This window comes from Phyllostomus discolor, chromosome 2, assembly GCF_004126475.2.
Source record: "Phyllostomus discolor isolate MPI-MPIP mPhyDis1 chromosome 2, mPhyDis1.pri.v3, whole genome shotgun sequence".
NCBI lineage: Eukaryota > Metazoa > Chordata > Mammalia > Chiroptera > Phyllostomidae > Phyllostomus > Phyllostomus discolor.
Window position 1 is genome coordinate 128,530,826 of NC_040904.2, and position 24,253 is coordinate 128,555,078.

At 35.8% G+C, this 24,253-nt stretch overlaps 1 protein-coding gene across 3 annotated transcripts in view; it reads right to left on the bottom strand.

Moving 5' to 3' along the window:
- Positions 1-24,253, bottom strand: part of MRPL42 (mitochondrial ribosomal protein L42) — a 44,267-nt gene that overhangs the window by 4,991 nt on the left and 15,023 nt on the right. The window contains exons 5-6 of one of the 3 annotated variants that reach the window (XM_028532316.2): positions 21,266-21,429; positions 14,137-14,312 (exon numbers count right to left, since the gene is read on the bottom strand). In XM_028532316.2, the coding sequence (XP_028388117.1) occupies positions 14,267-14,312; positions 21,266-21,429 (210 nt within the window). In that variant the 3' untranslated portion in view covers positions 14,137-14,266. Of the gene's footprint in view, positions 1-14,136; positions 14,313-15,723; positions 16,592-21,265; positions 21,430-24,253 lie in introns of those variants that run through there. The other 2 variants (XM_036018569.1, XM_036018570.1) reach the window with 2 other exon arrangements.

Sequence of the window (24,253 nt, forward strand, 5' to 3'; positions counted from 1 at the left end):
TGCCAGTAGCCCTGCCTCACAAGAATGTTAAAAGAAGTTCTTTAGAGAGAGGGAAAATGATATAGGTCAGAAATGTGAATCTGCATTTAAAAAATGAAGAACAGTGGAAAAAAATAAGTGAATAAAAACTTTCTTACTCTTCATTAATTGAACATACGACATTTTTCAAAATAGCAACAATGCATTTGATTATATTTATGTTTATGTATGTATGCTTATGTTATATTTATATGTTTATGTATGTATGTTTATGTTTAAGAGAAATGAATGACAGGAATGATACAAGGGATGAATACGAGGAATTGGGACTATTTGGTATTGTCAGGTACTCTACCAACCACAAAGTGTCACAGTGTTATTTGAAAGTGGGCTTGGCTTAGTTTTGAAATGCGTATTACAAGCTCTAGTGCAACCAATAGAAAAAACATTTTTTTGTATAACAGATATGCTAAGAAAGGAGAGAAAAACAGAATTACATGAAATGATTAATAAAACCCACAAACGGTAGAAGAAGAGAAGACAAAAAAGTAACAAAAAGCAGGGCATAAAATAGAAAACAGTAACAAATATAGTAGACAGTAAATCTAACTGTTTCAATAATCACTTTGAAGGTCAATGGTCTAAATGCACCAATTAAAAGAAAGTGATTGCAGAGGGATCAAAAACAAGACCCAACTATATGTTGTCTGCAAAAACCCCACTTTAAATATAAAGGCACACATAAATTGAAAATAAAGGAATAGAGAAAGATATACCACACTAATACTACTTCAAAGAAAGCAGGAATAGCTATATTAATTCCAGAGTGGACTTCAGAGCAAGAAAGTTATCAAGAAAAGGAAGGGCATTACATAATGACTATAGGGTCAATTCTCCAAGAAGACATAACAATCCTTAACATGTACACACCCAACAAAACAATGTCAAAATACATGAGGTAAAAAATGATAGAACTGTAAGGAGAAATAGATGAATCCGCTATTATAAGTGGAGACTTGAACACATCTCTATCAGAAATGTGCAGATCCGGCAGGCAGGGAATCAGAAAGGACATAGCTCAACTCAATAACACCATCAATCAACTAGATATAATGGACATATATAGATTACGTTATCCAACAACAGCAGAATACATATTCCGACCTCACGTGGAACATTCACCAAGATATACCACATTCTGGGTCATGAAACGCACATTAACAAATTTAAAAGAACAGAAAGCATATGACGTCTGCTCTTAGTCCTCAATGGAATTAAATTACAAATCAATAAAAGACAGTTGGAAAATCCCAAAATACTAGGAAATCAAACAATATGCTGCTAAATAACAAATAGGTCAAAGAAGATATATCAGGAGAAATGAAACAGCATTTCGAACTAAATAAAAATAACAATTTTTCAAAATTTGTGGAATGTAGTTAAAGGAAATTTTAGCACCAAATGCTTATATCAGAAAAAAGGAGAGAACCAAAATCAATTATCTTAAGTTTCCACCTTAGGAAACTAAAAAAAGGAGAACAAATTAAATACAAAGTAAACAGAAGAAAAGAAATATGACTTTATCATATAAAATATGATAGAGAATAATATTATATGATTCAAAGAGAAGATACAAATTGCTAATATAAGAAATGAAACAGAACATCACTACAGATCCCATTTACATTAAAAGTATAATAAAAAATATATGGACAACTCTATATCCACAAGTTTGGTAACCTAGAGAAATGTATTAATTTCTTGAAAGACACAATCTGGCAACACTCACACAAGAAGAAGTAGACTATTTGAATAGGCCTATATCTATGAAAGAAATAGCATCAATAATTAATAACCTTTAAAAACATTAAGCACCAGGCCTAGATGGGTTCACTGGTGAATTCTACCAAACATTTAAAGAAGAAATATTAGAAATTCTCTACAATCTGTTTCAGAAGACAGAAGTAAAGGGAATACTTTCTAACTTATTATATGAGGCTAGCATTACCCTAATATAAAAAACCAGCCAAAGTCATTTCAAAAAAAGAAAACTAGAGGCCAGGATCTAAAATGAAAACAGATGCCAAAATCCTCAACAAAGTATTAGCAAAGCAAATCCAAAAGGGTATGAAGAGAATTATATACCACAACCAAGTGGAATTTACGTCTGGAATATAAGGCTGGTTCAACATTTGAAAATCAATGAATGTAGTCAATTAACATTGAACAAAATAACAAAGTCAAATAACAGACACTACTCAACTTCAAGACTTACTATAAAGCTACAGTCATCAACACAGCATGGTACTGGCAAATGAATAGACAAATAGATCAGTGGAACAGAATAGAGAACCCAGAAAAAGACCTATATAAATATAGTCGACTGCTCTTGTGACAAAGAGTAAAGGCAATACAGTGGAACAAAGACAGCCTTTTCAACAAATGGTGCTGGAACAACAGGACATTCACATAAAAAAAAAAGGAATCTAGAAGCAGCTCTTAAATTTTCCACAAAACTTACCTCAAAATAATTTATAATATCAATACATTAAATGTTTAAAATTTAAAAATTAACTCAAAGTAGGTCATAGACTTAAATGTAAAATACAAAACTTTAAAACTTTTAGAAGTTAACATAGGAGAAAATCTAGAAGATGTTGGGTTTGGTGATGACTTTTTAAATATAACACCAAAGACATGATCTGTGAAAGAAATAATGGATAGGCTAGACTTCGTTACAATGAAAAATTTCTGTTCCGTGAAAAGACACTATCAAAGAATTAAAAGACAAGCCACACGCTGGGAGAAAATACTTGCAAAAGACATATCTGATAAAGCACTGTTAACCAAGATATACAAAGAACCCTTAAAACTCAAAAATAACAAACCGGATTTAAAAATGGGCCAAATACCTTACCAGACACCTCACCAAAGGCATAGACGGCAAATAAGCATGAAAAAAGATACTCCACATCCTAAGTCATCAGAGAAACACAAATTAAAACAGATACCATTTCATACGTTTTAGAATGGCCAACATCCAAAACACTGACAACAAATGCTGACTGATGAGGATGTGGAAAAACAGAAATTCTCATTCACTGCTGTGTGAACGCAAATGGTCCAGACACTTTGGAAGACAGTCTGACAGTTCCTTACAAAGCTAAACATATTCTTACCATACAATCCAGCAATCATGCTCCTTAGTATTTATCAAAGGAAGTAAAAATATATGTCCACACAAAAACCTGAACATGGATGTTTATAGCAGCTTTATTCATAACTGCCAAATTTGGATTTAACCAAGATGCCCTCAGTATATAAATGCATAAACAAACTATAGTACCTCCATATAATGGAATATTATTCAGCACTAAAAAGAAATGAGTTATTAAGCCATGAAAAGACAGAGAGGAATCTTAAGCACATATTAGTAAGTGAAAGAAGCCAACCTGAAAAGTTACACATGCATATGCTGTGGTTTCAACATATAACATTATGGAAAAGGCAAGACCATAAAGACAAAAAAAATCAGTGTTTATCAAGAATTTGGAAGGAAAGGGGGATGAAAAGGTATATCACACAGGAGTTTTAGGGCAGTGAAACTACTGTGTATGATACTATAATGGTAGATACATGTCATTATACATTTGTCCAAACCCATGAGGGCACAACACCAAGAGTGAATCCTAATTTAAACTATGGACTCTGGGTGATGATGTGTTAATTAATCAATTGTAACAAATGTATCACTCCAGTGGAAAATGTTGATAATGTGAGAGGCTATGTATGAGTGGGAGACATGAGAAATCTCTTCCACTCAATTTTGCTATGAAACTAAAACTGCTCTAAAAAAGTCTTTTTTGGAAAGAAAAAGTATCCACCAGGTTGTTAATAACAGCATTATTTATAATAGGAAACAAACAACCAATGATTATGTCTAACAGTAGGAATTTAATTAAATTATGACAAGCTAGATGATAAAATAATATGCATTCATTAAATCAGAATATATAAAGATATGGCAAAAATCATAATAATCAATGAAAAAAGCAAGATACAACAGCATGCATAATAAATACTATTTTTATTTTTTGAAGTATACTTATGTAGTGAAACAAAATTTAAGAAGCAAAAATATTAGTGTTATCTTTGTATGGGACAACTATGGGTAATTTTTATTTTCTATTTAGTCTCCAATTTAAAAAAAATTATGAATTATACTATGCTTATGGTTAAGAAAGTCATTAGAAATATTAAGTATCAACAGCTACTATTTAGGTAGATACTATAGTCCCTAAAAAGGGATTATATTTTGCTACTGGCCTACCAAGAGTTATAATGCCTCCTCACATGCAGTAGGAGTTTAATAAATGTACGATGACTGGATCAAAAGAATGAATAGCGGTCTCAGAATATGTTGACACTTAATTTTACTTCTGCCATTTACTCCACTAGTCATCTTACCTAAAGAACATCAAAATGTTCTTTGCTAATTAAGCTAATTAAAAGTGACTACCTTTGGTTGTGGGATGTTCCAACTAAACTCACGTTAGAGTGCCCTCTGGTGGTTTCACCAACAGTGCTCTTTATCAGTTTGAGGTGTGTTAATTCACATCACCAATGGAAACGTGAGAACGAGGACTGGTTTTCAAGGACTAGTAAATTTTACATGAAACAATTTATTCTGTTTAGATGACCACCCACTTTATGTAATTTTTAAGTTCTTAAAATAACAGACAAATATGTGGGTCTTTCAAAATGACGAATAACGGTAGTGATGGTGGTAAACAGGAGGAACAGAGGGGTGGTGATGGTGGTGAGGGAATATGTACTTATTTAGCAAAATTAAAAATCAGCAGCCCAGGAAAACCAAAATTCTAAGGACTACCATGTTAATCTGCATTTCCAGTACAATAAAATCAAAGTTAATTCTCTGAAGTATTGACGTATGAGTGTATAGTTTGGGCAACTTAAAAGCAATTCTATTTAGTAACTCTTGGTACTTGAAGAAAAGAAAATGTCACTTATCTTCTATTCTTTCTACTAGAATGTGGCATAGCTCAATCTGTGTAAAACATTGGAAATAAATCATGCTAGAAAAATTATTTCTCAAAAATACATCATCAAACATGTCTGGTAAATATTTCTAATTATCAAGTTCTACAAACATTTTTCTTTTATCTTTTCCCCCAAATTAGTAATATTAATGAAAACGTAAACTACTTAAATATATTTTCTTTCAGTAACAGTGGCCATTATTTCCTTACTCACTATTCTTTACATTTTACTGAACACCTGAACCTCAGCTAGACTTTTATTTAAAGAACATTTAAACAACAGACCTTGAATGTAAAATCATTTCTCACACCAATTTTTAAAACCACAAATATTTTAGAAGTTTAAGTAAAGTATCTTTCATTCTCCCAAAAGATTCTTCACGTCCTATAAAGAAATCACAGGGAAGCAATGCTACTAAGGAATGTGTACAGGGTGGGGCAATAGTAGGTTTACAGTTGTGAGGATGTGAAACACAGGATTTATTCTTGTATCATCATTTATTTATTATTTTTTAATTTACTGATTTTTTTAGAGAGAGAGAAAGCAAGCACTGATTGTTTTTGTTCCACTTTTTTATTCAATGGCTGATTCTTGTATGTACCCTGACCAGGGATTGAACCTACAACCTTAGTGTATCTGGACAACACTCTAACCAACTGAACTACCCAACCAGGTCTTTATTTATTAGTTATTGTATTATTTTCCCTTATGAACTGTAAACCTATTTTTGCCCATTCCTGTATAAGCTGGTAGTGACAACCAGCAGCAGAATATACCATTAATATTCTCATAACACTGGTTTAGTGATAATTGTTTTATCACAGAGTTGCATGTGTTACAAACCTAGCATAATTTTAAGACCTCTAAAAAAAACCCTCAAACAACCTATGTAATACATTCTTTATAGGAAAGTACATTCCTAGGTGAAAGAAAACACCACTTTGTCATCGTGATGCACTGTCAAAAAGCTTTGAAGCCGGGCAGATTGGATCCTGGCTCTCCCACTTGTCAGGTAGCTAGGTCAACTTCATCTCTGTAAAATGAGAATGATGCTCTTTCTTCAAAGGATTATTGTGAAATTTAATAATAATGTATACAAAGGACCTAGCAGACAACAGTAACTGATTAAAATGTAACAAATTTAGTTACACACACAAAAAACTGCAAAACATTATAACATTTATTTTCTGAGTGTATCTCCTGAGTTTCTTTTCAAGGCAATTTAAAAATCTTCAGAAGGAGGGGATTCCAAGATGGCTGCAGAGTAGGCAGGCTCTTGCTACTGGCCTCAAACCAGATTTGTAGCTAAATTACAGAGCAATCAACCCAATGAAGGCTAGCTGATTTGAAATGTTATAACCAAGTAGGGAAGAAACTACAGAGGCTGGTAAGAAGGGTTGAGACACGGAAAGGGATAGCCCCCATATGCAGGTATTGTGGCAGCTAAGCAGCTGGAGAGATCACAGCTGTGGAACTCCCTTCCCCTAGGATTATGGGTTCTCAACCACATGTAGGGGTCCCCAGCCCAGAGCAACAGGTTTGGAAAGAGGAATCCAGGTAGCATCTGGTGGTGGGCATCAGCGGGATTCACTCTCTGGGAGACTTAGATCACACCCTCCCAGGGCAGAGCATTCCAATTGTTACAGCAACAACCTGGGGAGTCCAACTGCTGGAGAGGCCATGCTGCCATACTCAGGTCCTGTGGAGGGGTCTGCTGGCTACATCTAGCGGTGACTTTAAGGGGACATTTATTTTCTGGGGAGGCTTTTGGTGGAGACCCAGGCAGTGACTAAACTGTGTAGCTTCGGAAAGAGGACCAATCCTCCCTACCTCTCGCGGAGAGCTGCACCCCTCCCCCCACCCATTGAGCCACTTGGCCTATGCCCAGCTGGAGGTACAGAAGAGGCATGCTAAACTGGGACTCAGCCTCGATCTGCTGGGTTTGGAGCCCTCTCAGAGCCCAGAGTGGGGACTTTTGGCCCCGCCCTGCTGAGACCCACAGCTGGAAGAGAGAGGAGTGCAGCACAGGGCTGGACTCTCAGCTCCATTGTTTGGTTCAGCAGCATGCCAGAGGGCCACACAGAGCTGGGATTTTCAGACTGTGTCCACTGGGGAGGCTTTTGTCTAGGAGCCAGTGCTGGGCTGCATGGCTACACTGTGGGAAGGCAAATCCAATCTCCCCTACAAGTTCAGCCTGTGCTACCCCAGGAAAAGGAACAAGTGCCTACCCCACTACTACAGGATTGTAGGCACCGCTCCCCACAGAACTGCACCCAGAGTGGGTATCTGGGATGGCAGGGCCAATCCAGTTTCCCATTGTGGGGGAGCAGCTCAGAGTGGGAACTTTCAAAGTGTGAGACCCTCAGACACTACTGTCTGGGACCAGAATGAGGAGCTTTGCCTCATCCTGCAGGCTGGACTGACATCAGCCTCAATAGGAGGCTCTTTTCATCTATCCCCTTGAGTCAAGGGCTGCTGAGCTTGCACCTGCAAAATGGACAGCTGGCTGTACCCAACATGAATCTGCAGTGAGCCCACCTGGGAGAACTAGAGTCGGAGACTCTGGCAGAGACTGAGGGGTTCGGCTTTGAAGCAAGGGGCTACTTCCCCTCATTGAATGCCTGACTGTGTGACCCCTAAGTAGGGGACAACCCACAGTCCTATCTCAACTAGCCTGGGCTCTTCCTACAGTCTCTATTTGGAAGGCTCTGGAGGAAGACATGGCAACCTCAGAGAGCCTTGGTCCTTTTACAGAGCTGCCCACAGCTCTAAGTGGGAAGAAGCTGACTCTTTTACACAGATTGGCCCCTCAGTGCACACACAAGTCAGACACAGTGAACAGCATGGTAGCTACAGACAGGCAGCCCAAGGCAAGTTACACATGTCTGGCAAAATCCTGTACCTGAATCCCAATCAAGTTGACTTAGAACCAACACAACCAGTGGTGGGCTTCAGACACACCAGAGCTCAACACAACTAGCCACACAACCAACAACCAAAGGGGTATTCCAGCAGGCACCAGACTCTGCAGGGAAGAACCCCGCCTCAGGGGGCAACCCCTGCACAGCATCTCATACACAGTCACTGAGGTTTAACCTTACAGTCACTCAGCCTGAAGGGTTAACTTCACCCACAAAAATGACAACAGCATGCAAGAATCAACTACAACAGAGGTACACATAACCCACAAGAAACATTCCTGGAGCACAGAACATACGTGACCTGGAAGCTTTTACTGCTGAGCCCAATGAGACAGCTTCACCATAAACCATAACAAGTTTCGGAGACATAGCAGACCTACCTAACACACAAAGACCAAAGCAGAGAGACAAGAAAAATGCCCCAAACAAAAGAGCAAGAGAAATTCCCAGAAAAGGAATTAAAGGAATGGATGAAATGGAAGCAGCCAAAATACCAGATGCAGAGTTTAAAATAATGATTACAAGGGAAGCTCAAGGATCTTAGATGAAGAATGGATGATCTCAGTGAAACTTAAAAAAGAGATAGTAAGCATTAAAAGGACATACAAACCATAAAAAGGAACAGTCAGAAATGAAGAATATCTGAATTAAGAATTCACTAGAAGGACTCAACAGCAGATCAGATGAAGCAGAAGATCAATCAGCAGATTAGAGGACAAGATAACTGTATTCCACCCAAGGAGAACACTGAGAAAGAAAAACAGAAACCAGAAAGTTTAAAGGACTTCTGGAACAGTATCAAGCATAACAACATCTGCATCTAAGGGTACCAGAAGGAGAAGAGAGTAAGCAAGGGATAGAGAACCTGCTTGAAGAAATAATGGCAGAAAAAATGGTTGAAGGAAAAAAGTCACACAAGTTCAGGAAGCACAGCAAGTTCCAAGCAAGAGGAACTCAAAAGAGGACTCACATCAAGACACATAATAATTAAAATGACAAAGGTTGCCCTGGCTGGCATAGCTCAGTGGATGGAGCGCGGGCTGGGAACAAAGTGTCCCAGGTTCAATTCCCAGCCAGGGTACATGCCTGGGTTGCAGGCCATAACCCCCAGCAACCGCACATGATGTTTCTCTCTCTCTCCCTCCCTCTCTAAAAATAAATAAATAAATCTTTTAAAAAAAATGACAAAGGTTATGTCTTGGCTCAGTGGATTGCAGCACTGGCCTGCGAACCAAAGGATCGCAGGTTCGATTCCCAGTCAGGGACATGCCTGGATTTCGAGCCACGTTGGGCCCTTTAGTAGGGGCACATGAGAGGCAACCACACATTGACGTTTCTCTCCCTCTTTCTCCTCCCCTTCTCCTCTCCCTAAAATAAATAAAATATTTTAAAAAATAAAATGACAAAGATTAAAGAAAAAGAGAGAATCTTAAAGGAAGCAAGAAAGAGGACAGTTACTTACCTACAAAGAAGTTCCCATACGGTTTATCAAACTAATTTCTCAACAGAAACACTTCAGGCGAGGAAGGGGCTGACACAAAGTATTCAACAGTCATGAAAGACAAGGACATGCAACCAAGACTATTCTGCCCAGTAAGACTATCATTAAAAATTGAAGGTGAAATAAAGAGCTACCCAAACAAACAAACAAAAAGACTAAAGGAGTTAATTGCCACCAAAGTAGCACTGCAAGCAACTTGTAAAGGGACTGCTTTAAAGAAGAAATCAAAGAGGAATATAGGTATAAAAAATGGCAATAAAAAGTACCTATCAATAATAACCTTAAAGTAAATGGATGAAAAGCTCCAATCAAAAGACATAGGGAAGCTGAATGGATAAGAAAACATGACCCCATGTATATATGCTATCTACAAGAGATGCACCTCAGAACAAAAGATTCACATAGGCTAAAAGTACAAGGATGGAAGAAAATATTCTATGCAAATGAAAAGAAAAAAATGCTGGGGTAGCAGTTATCTTATATCTTGACAAAAACAGACTTCCCAAAAGGTCATAACAAGAGATAAATAAAGGTCACTATATAATCCTGACGAGGATATAATCCTTGTAAACCTATATGCACCCAATACAAGAACACCTATATATAAAGAAAAATCTTGGTGGACTTTAAGGAAGAGATTTCTGACAGCAATACATCACAGTAGGGGAGTTAACACATCGCTGCCACCAATGGACAGATCTTGCAGACAAAAAACCAACAAAGACAAACACAAACCTTAAATGACACACTAGATCAAATGGATTTAACTGGTATTTTACAGAACATTCATCCCAAAGTAACAAAGTATACATTCTTCTCAACTGCATACAGAACATTCTAAAAGATAAACCAGATGTTATACACAAATTAAGTCTTAACAAATTCAAGAATACTGACATATATTAAGCCTGCTTCTCAAATCATAATGCATGAAACTAGAAATGAACTACAGTAAAAAAACTCAAAAAACATTCAACCACATGGAGGCTAATTAGCATGTTTTTAAGCAATAAATGGGTTATCAATGAGATCAAGGAAGAAATAAAAAAAGCTACCTGGAAACAAATGAAATAAACATATAACAATCCAAATCTACGGGACACAGTGAAATCAGTCCTGAGAGGAAGTTCATTAGCATTACAGGCCTACTTTAAGAGCAAGAAAAATCTCAGTAAACCATCTAACCCTGAACCTAAAATAACTAGAAAAAACAACAACAAAGCCCAGAGTAGGTAGAAGGAAGTAATAAAGATAAAGCGAGAATGACAAAGAAACTAAAAAAAAAGAAACAACCACCCAACAGCTCAAGATAAATGAATCCTAGAGCTCATTCTTTGAAAAGAATAAACAAGATTGACAAACCTTTAACCAGACTCATCAAGAAAAAAATAGAGGATCCAAATAAATAAAATCAGAAGTGAAAAAGGAGTAACAACTAATATCACAGAAGAAACATAAAGGATTGTAAGAAAATAGTATGAACAACTGTATGCCAACAAATGGACAACCTGGGCAAAATGAATAAATTCCTAGAAATATACAATCATCCAAAACTGAATTAGAAAGAAGCAAGAAAACCTGAATAGACCAATCACAGCTAATAAAATTTAAGCAGTAATTAAAAAAACTCCCAATAAACAAAAGTCCTGGATCAGACAGCTTCACAGGCAAATTTTACCAAACATTCATAGAAGAACTAACACCTATCATTTTCAAACTATTCCAAACAATTCAGAGGAGGGACGACTTCTAAGCTCTTTTTACAAAACCAACATTATCCTAATTTCAAAACTATATGAAGACACTACAAAGAAAGAAAATTATAGGCCAATATCCTGATGAACATAGATGCTAAAATCCTCAACAAAATATTACCAAAACAAATCCAGCAATACATTAAAAAGGTCATACATCATGATCAAGTAGGATTTATCCCGGGATGTAAAGTTGGTACAATATTCACAAATGAATAATTATGATACATCACATAACAAAATAAAAGACAAAATAACATGATCATGTCAACAGATGCAAAAAAAAGCATTCAATAAATACAGCATCCATTTACGACAAAAACTCTCAGCAAAGTGGGAATAGAGAGATCATACCTCAACATAATAAAGACCATATATGAAAACCTACAGCCAAAGGGCAAAAACAAAGTGTTTCCCTTAAGATCAGGAACAAGACAGGGATGTCCACTTTCACCACTCTTATTCAACATAGTACTGAATTAGTAGCCACTGTGATCAGACAAGAAGAAATAAAAAGTATCTAAATTGGAAAGAAGGAAGTAAAATTGTCATTATTCACAGATTACATGGCATCATACATAGAAAATCCTAAAGATTCCATCAAAAAACTACTAGCTCTAATAAAAGAATGTGGCAAAGTATCAAGATACAAAATTAATATTTAAAAATTGATGGCATTTTTATACACCAATAATGAACTATCAGAAAGAAAAACTAAGAAAACAATCCCACTTACTACTGCAACAATGACAGAAAAACAAGGTCCCTAGAATAAATTTACCAAGGTAAAAGGCCTCTCCTCAGAAAACTATAGGACTGAAGAAAGAAACTGAGGAATATGCAAATAAGTGGAAGCATATACCATGTTCATGGATTGAAGAATGAACATCATTAAAATGTCCATGCTACCCAAAGCAATCTATAGATTCAATATAATTCCTATTAAAATACAAATGGCATATTTCACAGATCTAGAACAAATATTTCAAAAAATTTATATCGAACCAAAAAAGATCCCAAATAGCCTTAGCAACCTGGAGAAAGAAGAATCAAGTTGGGAGTATCACAATACCTAATATCACACTATACTACGAGGCTGCTGTAATCAAAACACACTGGTACTGGTGTAAGAACAGGCATATAGATCAGTAGAACCAGAGAACCTAGAAATAAACCCATACCTTCATGGTCAATTAATATTTGACAAAAGAGACAAGAGCATACAATGGAATAAAGACAGTCTCTTCAACAGTAAGTGGTGTTAGGAAAACTGGTTAGGTACACGCAAAAAACTGAAACTAGTCCACCAACTTACACCATACACAAGAACAAACTCAAAATGAATAAAAGACTTAAATGTAAGCTGCAAAATCATAAAAATTTCAGAAGATAACATAGGCAGTAAAACTTCAGATACCTTACAAAGCAATATTTTTGCAGATATATCTCCTAGGTCAAAGGAAACAAGGAAAAAATAAACAATGGGACAACATCAAATTAAAAAGCTTTTGTACAGCTAAAGAAACCATCAATAAAAAAAAAAGGGAATCCAGCCCTGGCTGGCATAGCTCAGTGGATTGAGTGCGGGCTGGGAACCAAAGTGTCCCAGGTTCGATTCCCAACCAGGGTACATGCCTGGGTTGCAGGCCATAACCCCCAGCAACTGCACATTGATGTCTCTCTCTCTCTCTCTCTCCCCCTCCGTTGCCTCCCTAAAAATAAAATAAATAAAATCTTAAAAAAAAAAAAAAAAAAGGGAATCCACTGCATGGGAGAACATATTTGCCAATGATACATCTGATACAGGGTTAATTTCCAAAATACATAGAACATATACAACTCAACACCAGGAAGAGAAAAAAATCCAATTTAAAAATGGGCAAAAGACCTGAATAAACACTTCTGCAAAGAGGACACATAGACAGCTGACAGACATATGAAAAAATGCTCAACATCACTAATTATCAGAGAAATACAAATTAAAACCACAACGAAGTATCATCTCACACATCAGAATGGCTAGCAGAAATAAACAAACAACAAATGTTGGCAAGGATATGGAGGAAAAGGAATCCTCAAAAACTGTTGGTGGGAATGCAGGCCATTGCAGCTGCTGTGAAAAACAACATGGAATTTCCTCAAAAAATTAAAAATGAAACTGTTTTTTTGACCCAGGGATTCCACTTCTGGGAATATATCCTAAAAATCCCAAAACACCAATTTAAAAGAATATATGCACCCCTATGTTCATAGTAGTGTTATTCTTAACAGTCAAGATCTGGAAACAGCCCAAGTGCCCATCAATAGATGAGTGGATAAAAAAGCTGTGGTACATTTACACAATGGAATACTACATAGCAGTGAAAAAGGAGGAACTCTTCTCTATTGCTATGGCATAGATGGATCTGGAGATTATTATGCTAAGGGGAATAAGGGAGTCAGTGAAAGATAAGTACCATAAAATCTTGCTTATATGTGGAATCTGATGAACAAAATAGAAACAGAGGGATATATGGAACAGACTGACGGCTGTCAGAGGAGAGAGGGAAGGGGGAACAAGATAAAAGATGAAGGGATTAGCCAAAGTATGTGTGTGTATAACTCATAGACACAGACAAACAAGTGTGGTAATGGCTGGATGGAGGTGGGTAAAGTGGGGAAAATGGGGACATCTGCAATAGTATAAACAATAAAGTTTAAAAAATAAAAAATAAATAAACTCTCCAGAAGGAGAATCATGCATATTTCTATTAACCATATTTACACTACTAACAATATTTGCCTGATAATGTAAGATACTTAATCATACTAGTCACATGAAAATAAATGGTAGACTAATATCTCAAAGGGAAAATAAAGTAGGTTTCTTTAAGAATGTCAAATGCAGAACTACTTAATATACATAAAGAAATACACATTATAATAGATGACAAGACATTTTATTATTATTTTACTACATAGCATAGTAGTGAATATACTTGATTGCATTTCCTCAAATGGCAAGTGAGACACAGGAAAACATTGTTCTTTGATTACTGAAAACCTCAATATCATCTGTCTTTTGGAGGATTCGATTTCTTACGACGTCTATGATACCTTGAAAAAAAGAAAATATTTAAGATTATTTATTTTAATAAAAGTTAACTGTTTCAGATATATGTACCAAATTTCTATGTTTATTTTGCCATTTATTAATATTCAATAAAATCAATCAAACTATATACATAAGCTGTTAAATATATCTTAGTACTTAAAAAGCCAAATTTGTCCAGAGTGAAAATTGTTTTCTAGTACTTAAACATTTTGGAAAATCTTCATTGAGATCTTAAGGATAATTTCAATAAGGTAACCTGGATGCCTGTTAAAAAGTAATAATTGTCTTTATAATAAAGAAATAGCACATTGTGAATATGCTCTAGTAAAGTTTTATTTCAACAATCTTTCAGATTTTGAGGAAAATTTCAATCGGTAACATGGATGATTGATCTTTAATTAAAAACCAGTAACTGTGTTTACAATAAAGAAGTAGCACATTGTGAACATGTTCTATTAAAGTTTTACTTAAAAGGGGATGTTTTCCTCTCAATGGAGGACTCAGCTGCAAAATCATGTTTTAATATATACTAGGATGAGGTTAATAATAGGTTTATGGAAAAATGTACAATGTCACCAAAAAATGGAAGAAATGAAAATTAAAACAGTAATGAAACTTACATGTTTTTGCAATTAGAAATGTTTATAAAGTCATAATGCCCAATCTAAGCACAGGTGTGGTGAAATAAGCAACATCAGACCTGACTGATTATAGCATTAATTGGCACAATACTTTTGATAAGCAGTACAGCAAGATATATCAAAAATATTTTTAAATAGTTGTAACTTTTGATTTAGTAATTCCTCTTATGGAAATCTATCCTAAAGCAATATAAAAAATGGTTAAAATTTTAATTGGGGGAAGAGAAGATACAGTATGCAAATTTAAATATACAGTATAATTAAAACCATATAAAAATAAGCAAATTAACACAACTTATGTATAGATACTAAGAAAAAAAGCAAATGAACTACTAACAGTATTCATTTTTTAGTAATTTCACCAAGAAGAATTCTTCTTGCCCTGGCCAGGTGGCTCAGTTGGCTGGAGCATCCCATACGCCAAAAGGTTGAGTGTTCGATTCCCAGTCAGGGCACGGATCTAGCTTGTAAGTTCGAACCCCGTTGGGGCACGTACAGAAGGTAACCAATCAATGTTTCTCTCTCTCTCTGTCTCTCTTCCTTCCTCTCTCTCTGAAATCAATAAGCATATCCTGGGGCGAAGATTTTTTTTTTAAGAATTGTTTTTTTTTTTGCTTCTCTGCATTACCTTCTTTTCTTTATTGATGCAAGAAAATTTCTGCAAAGTACATGTGGTTTTTGATGATGGGTTGTCTTCAAACAATTGCTCTAAGGTCAGATTTTGGCAAGTTGATCTGAGTTAGATTTTTTTTTTAACTTTTTTGCTAATGTGGAAATACAATGTAAAGATTTCTATACCACAAATGATAAAAATACATGTATTATATGCTCTTTAGTTGTTATGATTCAGATATCAAAAGCATTTTTCACTTATCTTAAGACTTCATACAGGCAACTTTCCTAGACATTATTTTTTCTGATGCCAATTTTCTAAAATTTTCCAAAATATAAAAATAAGTTGAAAAAGAAGTGAGTACATCTATATATACTAACATGGAACACTAAATTATAGAATAATACATATAGCATATCTGTGACAACACTGATGGACATAGAGGGTATTATGCTATGTAAAATAAGTCAGACAGAGAAAGACAAATACCATATGATTTCACTTACATGTGGAATCTAGAAAACAAACAAACAAGTAACGGAAATACACTCATAGACACAGAGCAAACTGATGAATGTAGGGGTGGAGGATTGGAAGCCTGGATGAAAAAGGTGAAGGGAATTAAGTACAAATTGGCAGTTACAAAATAGTCACAGGGATGTAAAGTATAACACAGGGAGTATAGTCAATGACACTGTAATAATTATGTGTAATGCCAGGTGGGTACTAGACTTATCAGGGGGAATCACTTCATAAGTAATATAAATGCTAACTACTATGTTGTACACCAGAACCTAGTATAATATTGAATGTCAACCGTAATGAAAAAGTGAAAGTTAAAAAAATACATATAGAAAATCACTTATATAAACATTTCTACATGTACTTATAGTGGCATAGAGAAAATTACAGTTTTCTTATGGGTTCCAATTACATGTCAGATAATCAAGGTTTTACTAGTGCATACTATTGCACCCTGGAAGGTATACTCTCAAATGCAGCAGGGTTTTGGGAAGTCATGAACTTTCTGAAATTTATAAAATTTTGAATATGTGTTTTTTATGCTAAATGAATTCACATATTTCATCAATTTCTTAATAAGTCTGTGGCCTTAAAAGTGCTAAGAGCTATCCTATAAAAATGTGATTCAGCTTTTACATTGCTCAACCATTTTCACTATTCAAGAATGCCTTCAAAATGCTTGAGACCCTGACAGCCCAAAGCCTGACAAAGTCAAGTTCTAAAATACCCTCAATAAATGTTAAATAGCACTTATAGATGTCTTATCATGCATGGATTTTGTTGGGAAAACTGGACAGACACATTAAAAAATTAAATATAGACCACCTTCTTAAACCATATACAAGAATAAACTCAAAGTGGATTAAAGACTTAAATATAAGATGTGAAACCATAAAATTCCTACAACAAAACATAGGCAATAAACTCTCTGAAATTGCCCTTAGTAATATTTTTTTCTAATGTAGCTCCTTGGATAAGAAAGACAAAAGAAAAAACAAACAAATGGGACTACATCAAACTAAAAAAAAAGTACAGCAAAGAAGACCATCAACAAAACAAAAAGACAACCTACTGAATGGGAGAAGATATTCACCAATGTTACATCTGTTAAAAGGTTAATATTCAAAACCTATAAAGAACTCATACATCTTAACACCAAAAAAACAAACAATCAAATTAAAAAATGTGCAGAGAACCAGGATAGACCTTTCACCAAAGAGGCCATACAGATGGCCAATAGACATATAAAAAGATACTCAACATCACTAATCATCAGAGAGATGTAAGTCAAAACCACAATGAGATATCACTTCACATCTGTTGGAATGGCTATCATCAATAAATCAACAAACAAGTGATAGCAAGAAGGTAGAGAAAACAAAACCCCTATGTACTGTTGGATTGCAAATTGATGCAGCCACTATGAAAAACAGTATGGAGAATCATCAAATAATTTAAAATAGAACTACCAATGGAATTGACCCAGCAATTCCATTTCTAGGCATACCTGAAGAAATTTGAAACACTAATTCAAAAATATATATGCATCTATATATATGTTCAATGAAATAGATACGCACCTATATGTTATTTACAATAGCCAAGATACGCAAGCAACCCAAGTTCTCATCAATAGATGACCGATAAAAATGTAATACTTATACAGTGCAGTATTACTTGGCCATAAAAAAAGAATGAAATGTTACAATTTGTGACAACATGGATGGACCTAGAGGGTATTATGCTAAGTGAAATAAGTCAGAGAGAGACAACTACCATATGATTTCACTTATATGTGGAATCTAAAGAAAAAAAATAAATTAAAAAAACAAAAACAGATTCAGTCCCTGGCCAGGTAGCTCATTTGACTAGAGCATCATCCTAATAGGCCAAATTTGTGGATTCAATCCCCAGTCAAGGCACATGCAAGAATCAACCAATGAATGCATAAATAAGTAGAACAACAAATTGATGTTTCTCTCTCTCTCCCCACCTCCCTTCCTCCTTCTCTCTTTCTCTCTAAAAATTAGTTTAAAAATTGTTTTAAAAAGAAAAACAGAAATGGAGTTGGATACAGAGAACAAACTGATGGTTGTCAGATGGAAGAGAGGTTGGGAGACTGGGTGAAAAAGGTGAAGGGACTAAGAAGTACAAATTGGTAGTTACAAAGTAGTCACTACAAAGTAGTCAATTTGTACAAAGTAGAAGTACAAATTGGTAGTTACAAAGTTTATAGGGATGTAAAGTACAGCATAGGGAATATAGTCAATAACATTGTGATAACTATGTATGGTGCCAGGTGAGTACTAGACTTAGTGGGGGGATCACTTCATACATTATATACATGTCTAGCCACTGCTGTACACCTAAAACTAATATAAACTATTGGGTTGGCCAAAAAGTTCATTTATTTTTTTCTATATGATGGCTCTAGTAGCACTTAGTGGTCCTTAACTTCCTTTGAAACAATTTTGTTAGATTGTACTACGACAGCTGTCACATCAGTGTGCATTTAAAAAAAACCTTATTAAAACTGGGGAATTCTTTTTTAAATTTTATTTTCATTGTTGTTGCAGTACAATTTTCTATCTTTTACTCTCATCCTAACCCACCCACCTATCCCTCCCCTCCTCCTTCCTATTTCCACCTGCCCCTAGTTTTTATCCATGTGTCCTTTATACTCGTTCCTGTAAACCCTTCCCTTTTTCCCCTGAAATTCCCTCTCCTCTCCCCTCTGAGCTCTGTCAGTCTGTTCTTTATTTCAGTGTCTTTGGTTATATTTTGCTTGTTTGTTTGTTTTGTTGTTTAGGTTCCTGTTAAAGGTGAGATCATATGGTATTTGTCTTTCACTGCCTGGCTTATTTCGCTTAGCATAATACTTCCCAGTTGCATCCATGCTGTTGCAAAGGGTAGGAGCTCCTTCTTTCTTTCTGCTGCATAGAATTCCATTGTGTAAATGTACCATAGTTTTTTGATCCATTCATTTACTGATGGGCATCTAGGTTGCTTCTAGCACCTAGCTATTGTAAATTGTGCTGCTATGAACATTGGGGTGCATAAGTTCTTTTGGATTGGTGTTTTAGTATTCTTAGGATAGAGTCCCAGCAGTGGAATTGTTGGGTCAAAAGGCATATCCATTTTTAGTTTTCTGAGAAAATTCCATACTGCTTTCCATAGTGGTTGTACCAGTCTGCAGTCCCACCAACAGTGTACTAGGGTCTCCTTTTCACCACAACCTCTCCAACACTTGTTGTTTGTTGCTTTGTTTATGATGGTCATTCTGACTGTTGTAAAGTGGTATCTCATTGTGGTTTTCATTTGCATCTGTCTGATAGCTAGCGATATTGAGCATCTTTTCATGTGTTTCTGGATCCTCTGTATGTCCTCCTTGGAGAAGTGTCTGTTCAAGTCCTTTGCCCATTTTTTAATTGGGTTGCTTGTCTTCTTAGAGTGGAGTCATGTAAGTTCTTTATATATTTTGGAAATTAAACCCTTGTCTAAGGTGTCATTGGCAAATATGTTTTCCCATACAGTTGGTTCTCCTTTTATTTTAATACTGTAAAACTGGGGAATTGACTCCAACCTTTCCATATGTCACCTTATCCCAAACACAGAGCCTAATTAATCATTTTCTAATGTATAAAAGCTGGGCATGTCAGTTTGCTTCTTAAAATCTGGCAATGAAAATAAGATATAAACTCCTCAGCACAATATAAAATCCTTCATAATACTCTTCCTAAATTCCCTCCTCGGATTTTGGGTCCTATCCAAGCTGAACTACATGCAGGTTTCTTGGTACATTCTAACACATGCTGTTCTCACTGCCTGTGGAGCCTCTTCCCCATACCCCATTAGTTACTACTACCCATCCTTCAAGGCTTAATCATTTGGCTTTTACCCTGTTTCCTCCTTGCCTATAAACAACTTCAAAATAAGGATCGTGATTCTGATTATCCAGTACTTAGTAAAGCAGCTCAATGAATGTACTGTATTTTGCTGTGTATAATGAGCATGTTTTTGCTCAAATTTTTGAGGGAAAATAAAGATGTGCATTACACGTGGGTATAATGATTACACACCATGGCCCCATGTATAATGTGCACAAAAACATGGGTGTGCATTATACACCAGAGCGCATTATGCACAGCAAAATATGGTATATTCATTAGTCCCACAGCATGCCTACTGGTAAATGTGCCAGGCCAGGGCTGTTACCGGGGACACAGTGAATAAGAACAAAAGGTGCTCAAACAAACATAAACAATGAAAAAAAGCCACCTCACAGTTTTGATAGATGGGAGAGAGAGAAAGAGAGAGTGAAAGAGAAGAAAACATTAAAGCCAGAGTCAGACAGGAGTTAGAATCAATGTCATAAAATGTGAGTATTTACAGAGGGGTAACTGTAAACTACTAAAGGGACTGAGAACAATATACCCTGCCCAATTACTTGCTGCATACCCTACCTTTTTTTCCTTTTGCAGTAACTTAAAATCTCTTAAAGAAATAGATAAAGGAATGAAATCAAATTTATCAGAAAGATAAAAAACAGTATGTTAAATGACTGTATCACAGAATGGAAAATTTTTTAAAGAATTCCTATAAAATTCACTGAAAGTTTTGTTTAAATCCCCCAATTAAAATACAGGAAAAGTACTATTTCATTTCAGGTACAGTGTATGTAGATTTAAATATATACTGTACTATATTAAGTGATCTGGTGAGAATGTAAACTAGTGCAACCACTATAGAAATCAGTATGGCAGTCCTCCAAAAAATAAAACTAGAACTACCAAATGATTGAGCAATTCTAATCCTAGGTATTTAGCCAAAGAAAACAAAAATGCTAATTCAAAAAGATATATGCACACCATTATTCACAGTAGCATCTGTAGCATTATCTTTATTTATAATAGCCAAAAATATGGAAATAGCTTAAATGTCCACTGATGGATGAATGGATAAAGAAAATGTGATATGTATATATGTCAAATCATAATGTTGTATGTCTGAAACTAATATAATGTTATATGTCAATGATACTGCAATAAAATATATATATTTGGAGTAGGTGATCATATTAGGTATTAATTTCTCCATGCAGAAGTTCATTAATGCAAGATACGTTACATTTTCCTTCAGTGTATCTGGCGGAAGTTGAAGAAAATAAAACAAAACTTACTGTCCACGAGGATACCAACGGTGCTTAGTAGTAAAGAACATTTTGCTAAGTTGTTCTATCATAGGTCCTTGCTCCAAGTGTTCTTCTTTTTCTTCTAATCTGGTTTTCAGTACTTGATCTAGTGTTTCTTCATAATTATGCACAGGATCTGGCCGAGGGATAGGCTGCAAAATAATCAGTAATAAACATCATTGAAATGTACAAATGTTAGCTAGCATTTGATTGAATTTATGATGAAACAATTACCATTCTCAAGAATTCATTACAGTACCTGAAAGTGGGTAGGTAAGTTATCTGAACAGAGTTTGACTTAGTTACATTATTCATTAAAGAATAAGAAATAGTCCTGGCTGGTGTGGCTCAGTGGACTGAGTGCCAGCCTGCAAACCAAGGGGTCACTGGTTCAATTCCCAATCAGGGCACATGCCTGGGTTGCAGGCCAGGTCCCCAATAGGGGCGTGTAAGAGGCAACCACACATTCTAGGTTCTCGTCCTCGCTTTCTCCCTCCCTTCCCCTCTCTCTAAAAGTAAATAAATAATATCTTGAAACAAAAAGAGTAAGAAATATTTTTCTACTCACATCAAGTTTTGGGTTTGTTTTCTAATAATAAATGTCTTATTTAAAGTTCTGCTTCCCCCTCAATAATTAAGACATTACTTTAGTTCCTATTTCTTAAAACTATAAATTGTGCTCATTACTATTTTTTAAATCAAACATCTAGTCTCTACTTTGAATGAAATTAAAGTGAGGTACAATGATAAATCTTTCACTGACAAGGACATTTCTGGAGATATGTCTTGGGGTGGTGCCAAACACACAATATAATACAGATGATGTACAATATTTCAGAATTGTGTACCTGAAATCTATATAATTTTATTAACCAATGTCACCCATATAAATTCAATGAAAAACACAAAAGAAATGTCAGTAAAAAGAATGGGAACGGCGTCCTCAAGATTGATTTAGTAAAGATTAAAGCTCTTAGCTGGGGATAGGCAGTCTGGATAAGGTGAGTATATAAATTGATTACTTTATATTGAATAAAAAGAAAATTGTGCAATAAAAAAAGAAAATGATATTTCTTATATACAATAGAAGCAGGAAAAATTTCAGTGTGTTTATTTTAAATGACTGAAATGGCAAAAATGATGCTTTATGGTAATTTTTAGTGCATACTTATATTTAATGAGCTTATGTAAATGAAATGATAAGACCTCTTTAAAATGTAATATATAAGTACATGAAAGTGGCACAAGTATATCAGAAATGCAAAGTAACAAAAATATCAGTGAGAAGTAGAATGGGAGTCAAGTCAGACACTTGTCAGAGGGCAGAATATATTTTACAAGGGATAACAAATCCTCTGAGTAAAGGAGTGTAGTAAGAACACACAACAAACAAGTAATTTTAAGAAATGGGACTTCCAGCCAAGATAGAGACGTAGGTAGATACACTTTGTCTCCTCCCATAACCAAAAGAAGGATAACAACAAATTTATAAAGAAAAAATAACCAGACCCGCCAGAAAACTGAGCTACAGTGAAGTCGAACAACCAAGGAATTAAAGAAGAAACATTCATCCAGACTAGTAGGAGGGGAGGAGAGGATGCGTGGCAAGGCAGCAGCTGGAGGACTGGGCAGGGAGGCTGCAGCAGGTGGTTCCACATTTGTGTGCAGATAAATGGGAAGGAACAACTGGAGACAGAGAGAAACCATGCAACCCAGGGTTCCAGCATGGAGAAATAAAGCCTCAAAACCTCTGGCTATAAAAATCTGTGGGGGTTATGGCAGCGGGAGAAACTCCCAGCCTCACAGGAGAGATTGTTGGAAAGACCCACAGGGTCCTAGAATGTACATAAACCCACCCACCCAGGAAGCAGTATCAGAAGGGCCCAATTTCATTGTAGGTAGCATGGGAAGTGACTGAAAGCTGGCCCAGAGCCGCGCAAGTGGCACTGTTTACCTCTCTGACCCCTCCCCCATATACAGAACCTCATCAAAGCCAAATGGGTTGCCCTACACTGGCCAATACCTGAGGCTCCACCCCCTTACAACCTAAGGGGCACTGAGAAAAAGAAATAAAGCCCAAATGAAAGAATGGATCAAAGCTACAAAAATAACAACTAAGCAATGAAGAGGTAGCTAATCTATCAGATGCAGAGTTCAAAACACTGGTAATCAAGGGGCTCACAGAAATGGTTGAGTATGGTTATAAAATGGAGGAAAAGCAAAGGCTATGCAAAGTAAAATAATGAAAAATATATAGGGAACCAACAGTGAAGGGGAGGAAACTGGGACTCAAATCAATGATTTGGACCAGAAGGAAGAAAGAAACATTCAACCAAAACAGAATGAAGAAACAAGAATTCAAAAAAATGAGAAGAGGCTTAGGAACCTCTGGGACAACTTTAAACATCCCAACATCTGAATCACAGGGGTGCCAGAAGGAGAAGAGGAAGAGCAAGAAAGTGAAAACTTATTTCAACATGTAATGAAGGAGAACTTCCCCAATCTGGCAAAGGAAATAGGCTTCCAGGAAGTCCAGGAAGCTCAGAGAGTCCCAAAGAGGTTGGACCCAAGAAAGTACACACCAACACACATCAGAATTACATTACCAAAGATTAAAGATAAGGACAGAATCTTAAAAGCAGCAAGAGTAAAGGACACTTACCTACAAAGTTGTTCCCATAAGGCTATCAGCTGACTTCTCAAAAAAAAAACCCTTGCAGGCAAGAAAGGGCTGGAAAGTATTCCAGGTCATGACAGGCAAGGACCTATATCCAAGATGACTCTATCCAGCAAAGCTATCATTTAGAATTGAAGGGCAAATAAAGTGTTTCCCAGATAAGGTCAAGTGAAAGGAGTTCATCATCATAAGCCCTTATTATATGAAATGTTAAAGGGACTTATCTAAGAAAAAGATGATGATCAAAACTACAAACAGTAAAATGACAACAAACTGATAACTATCAACTGAACTTAACA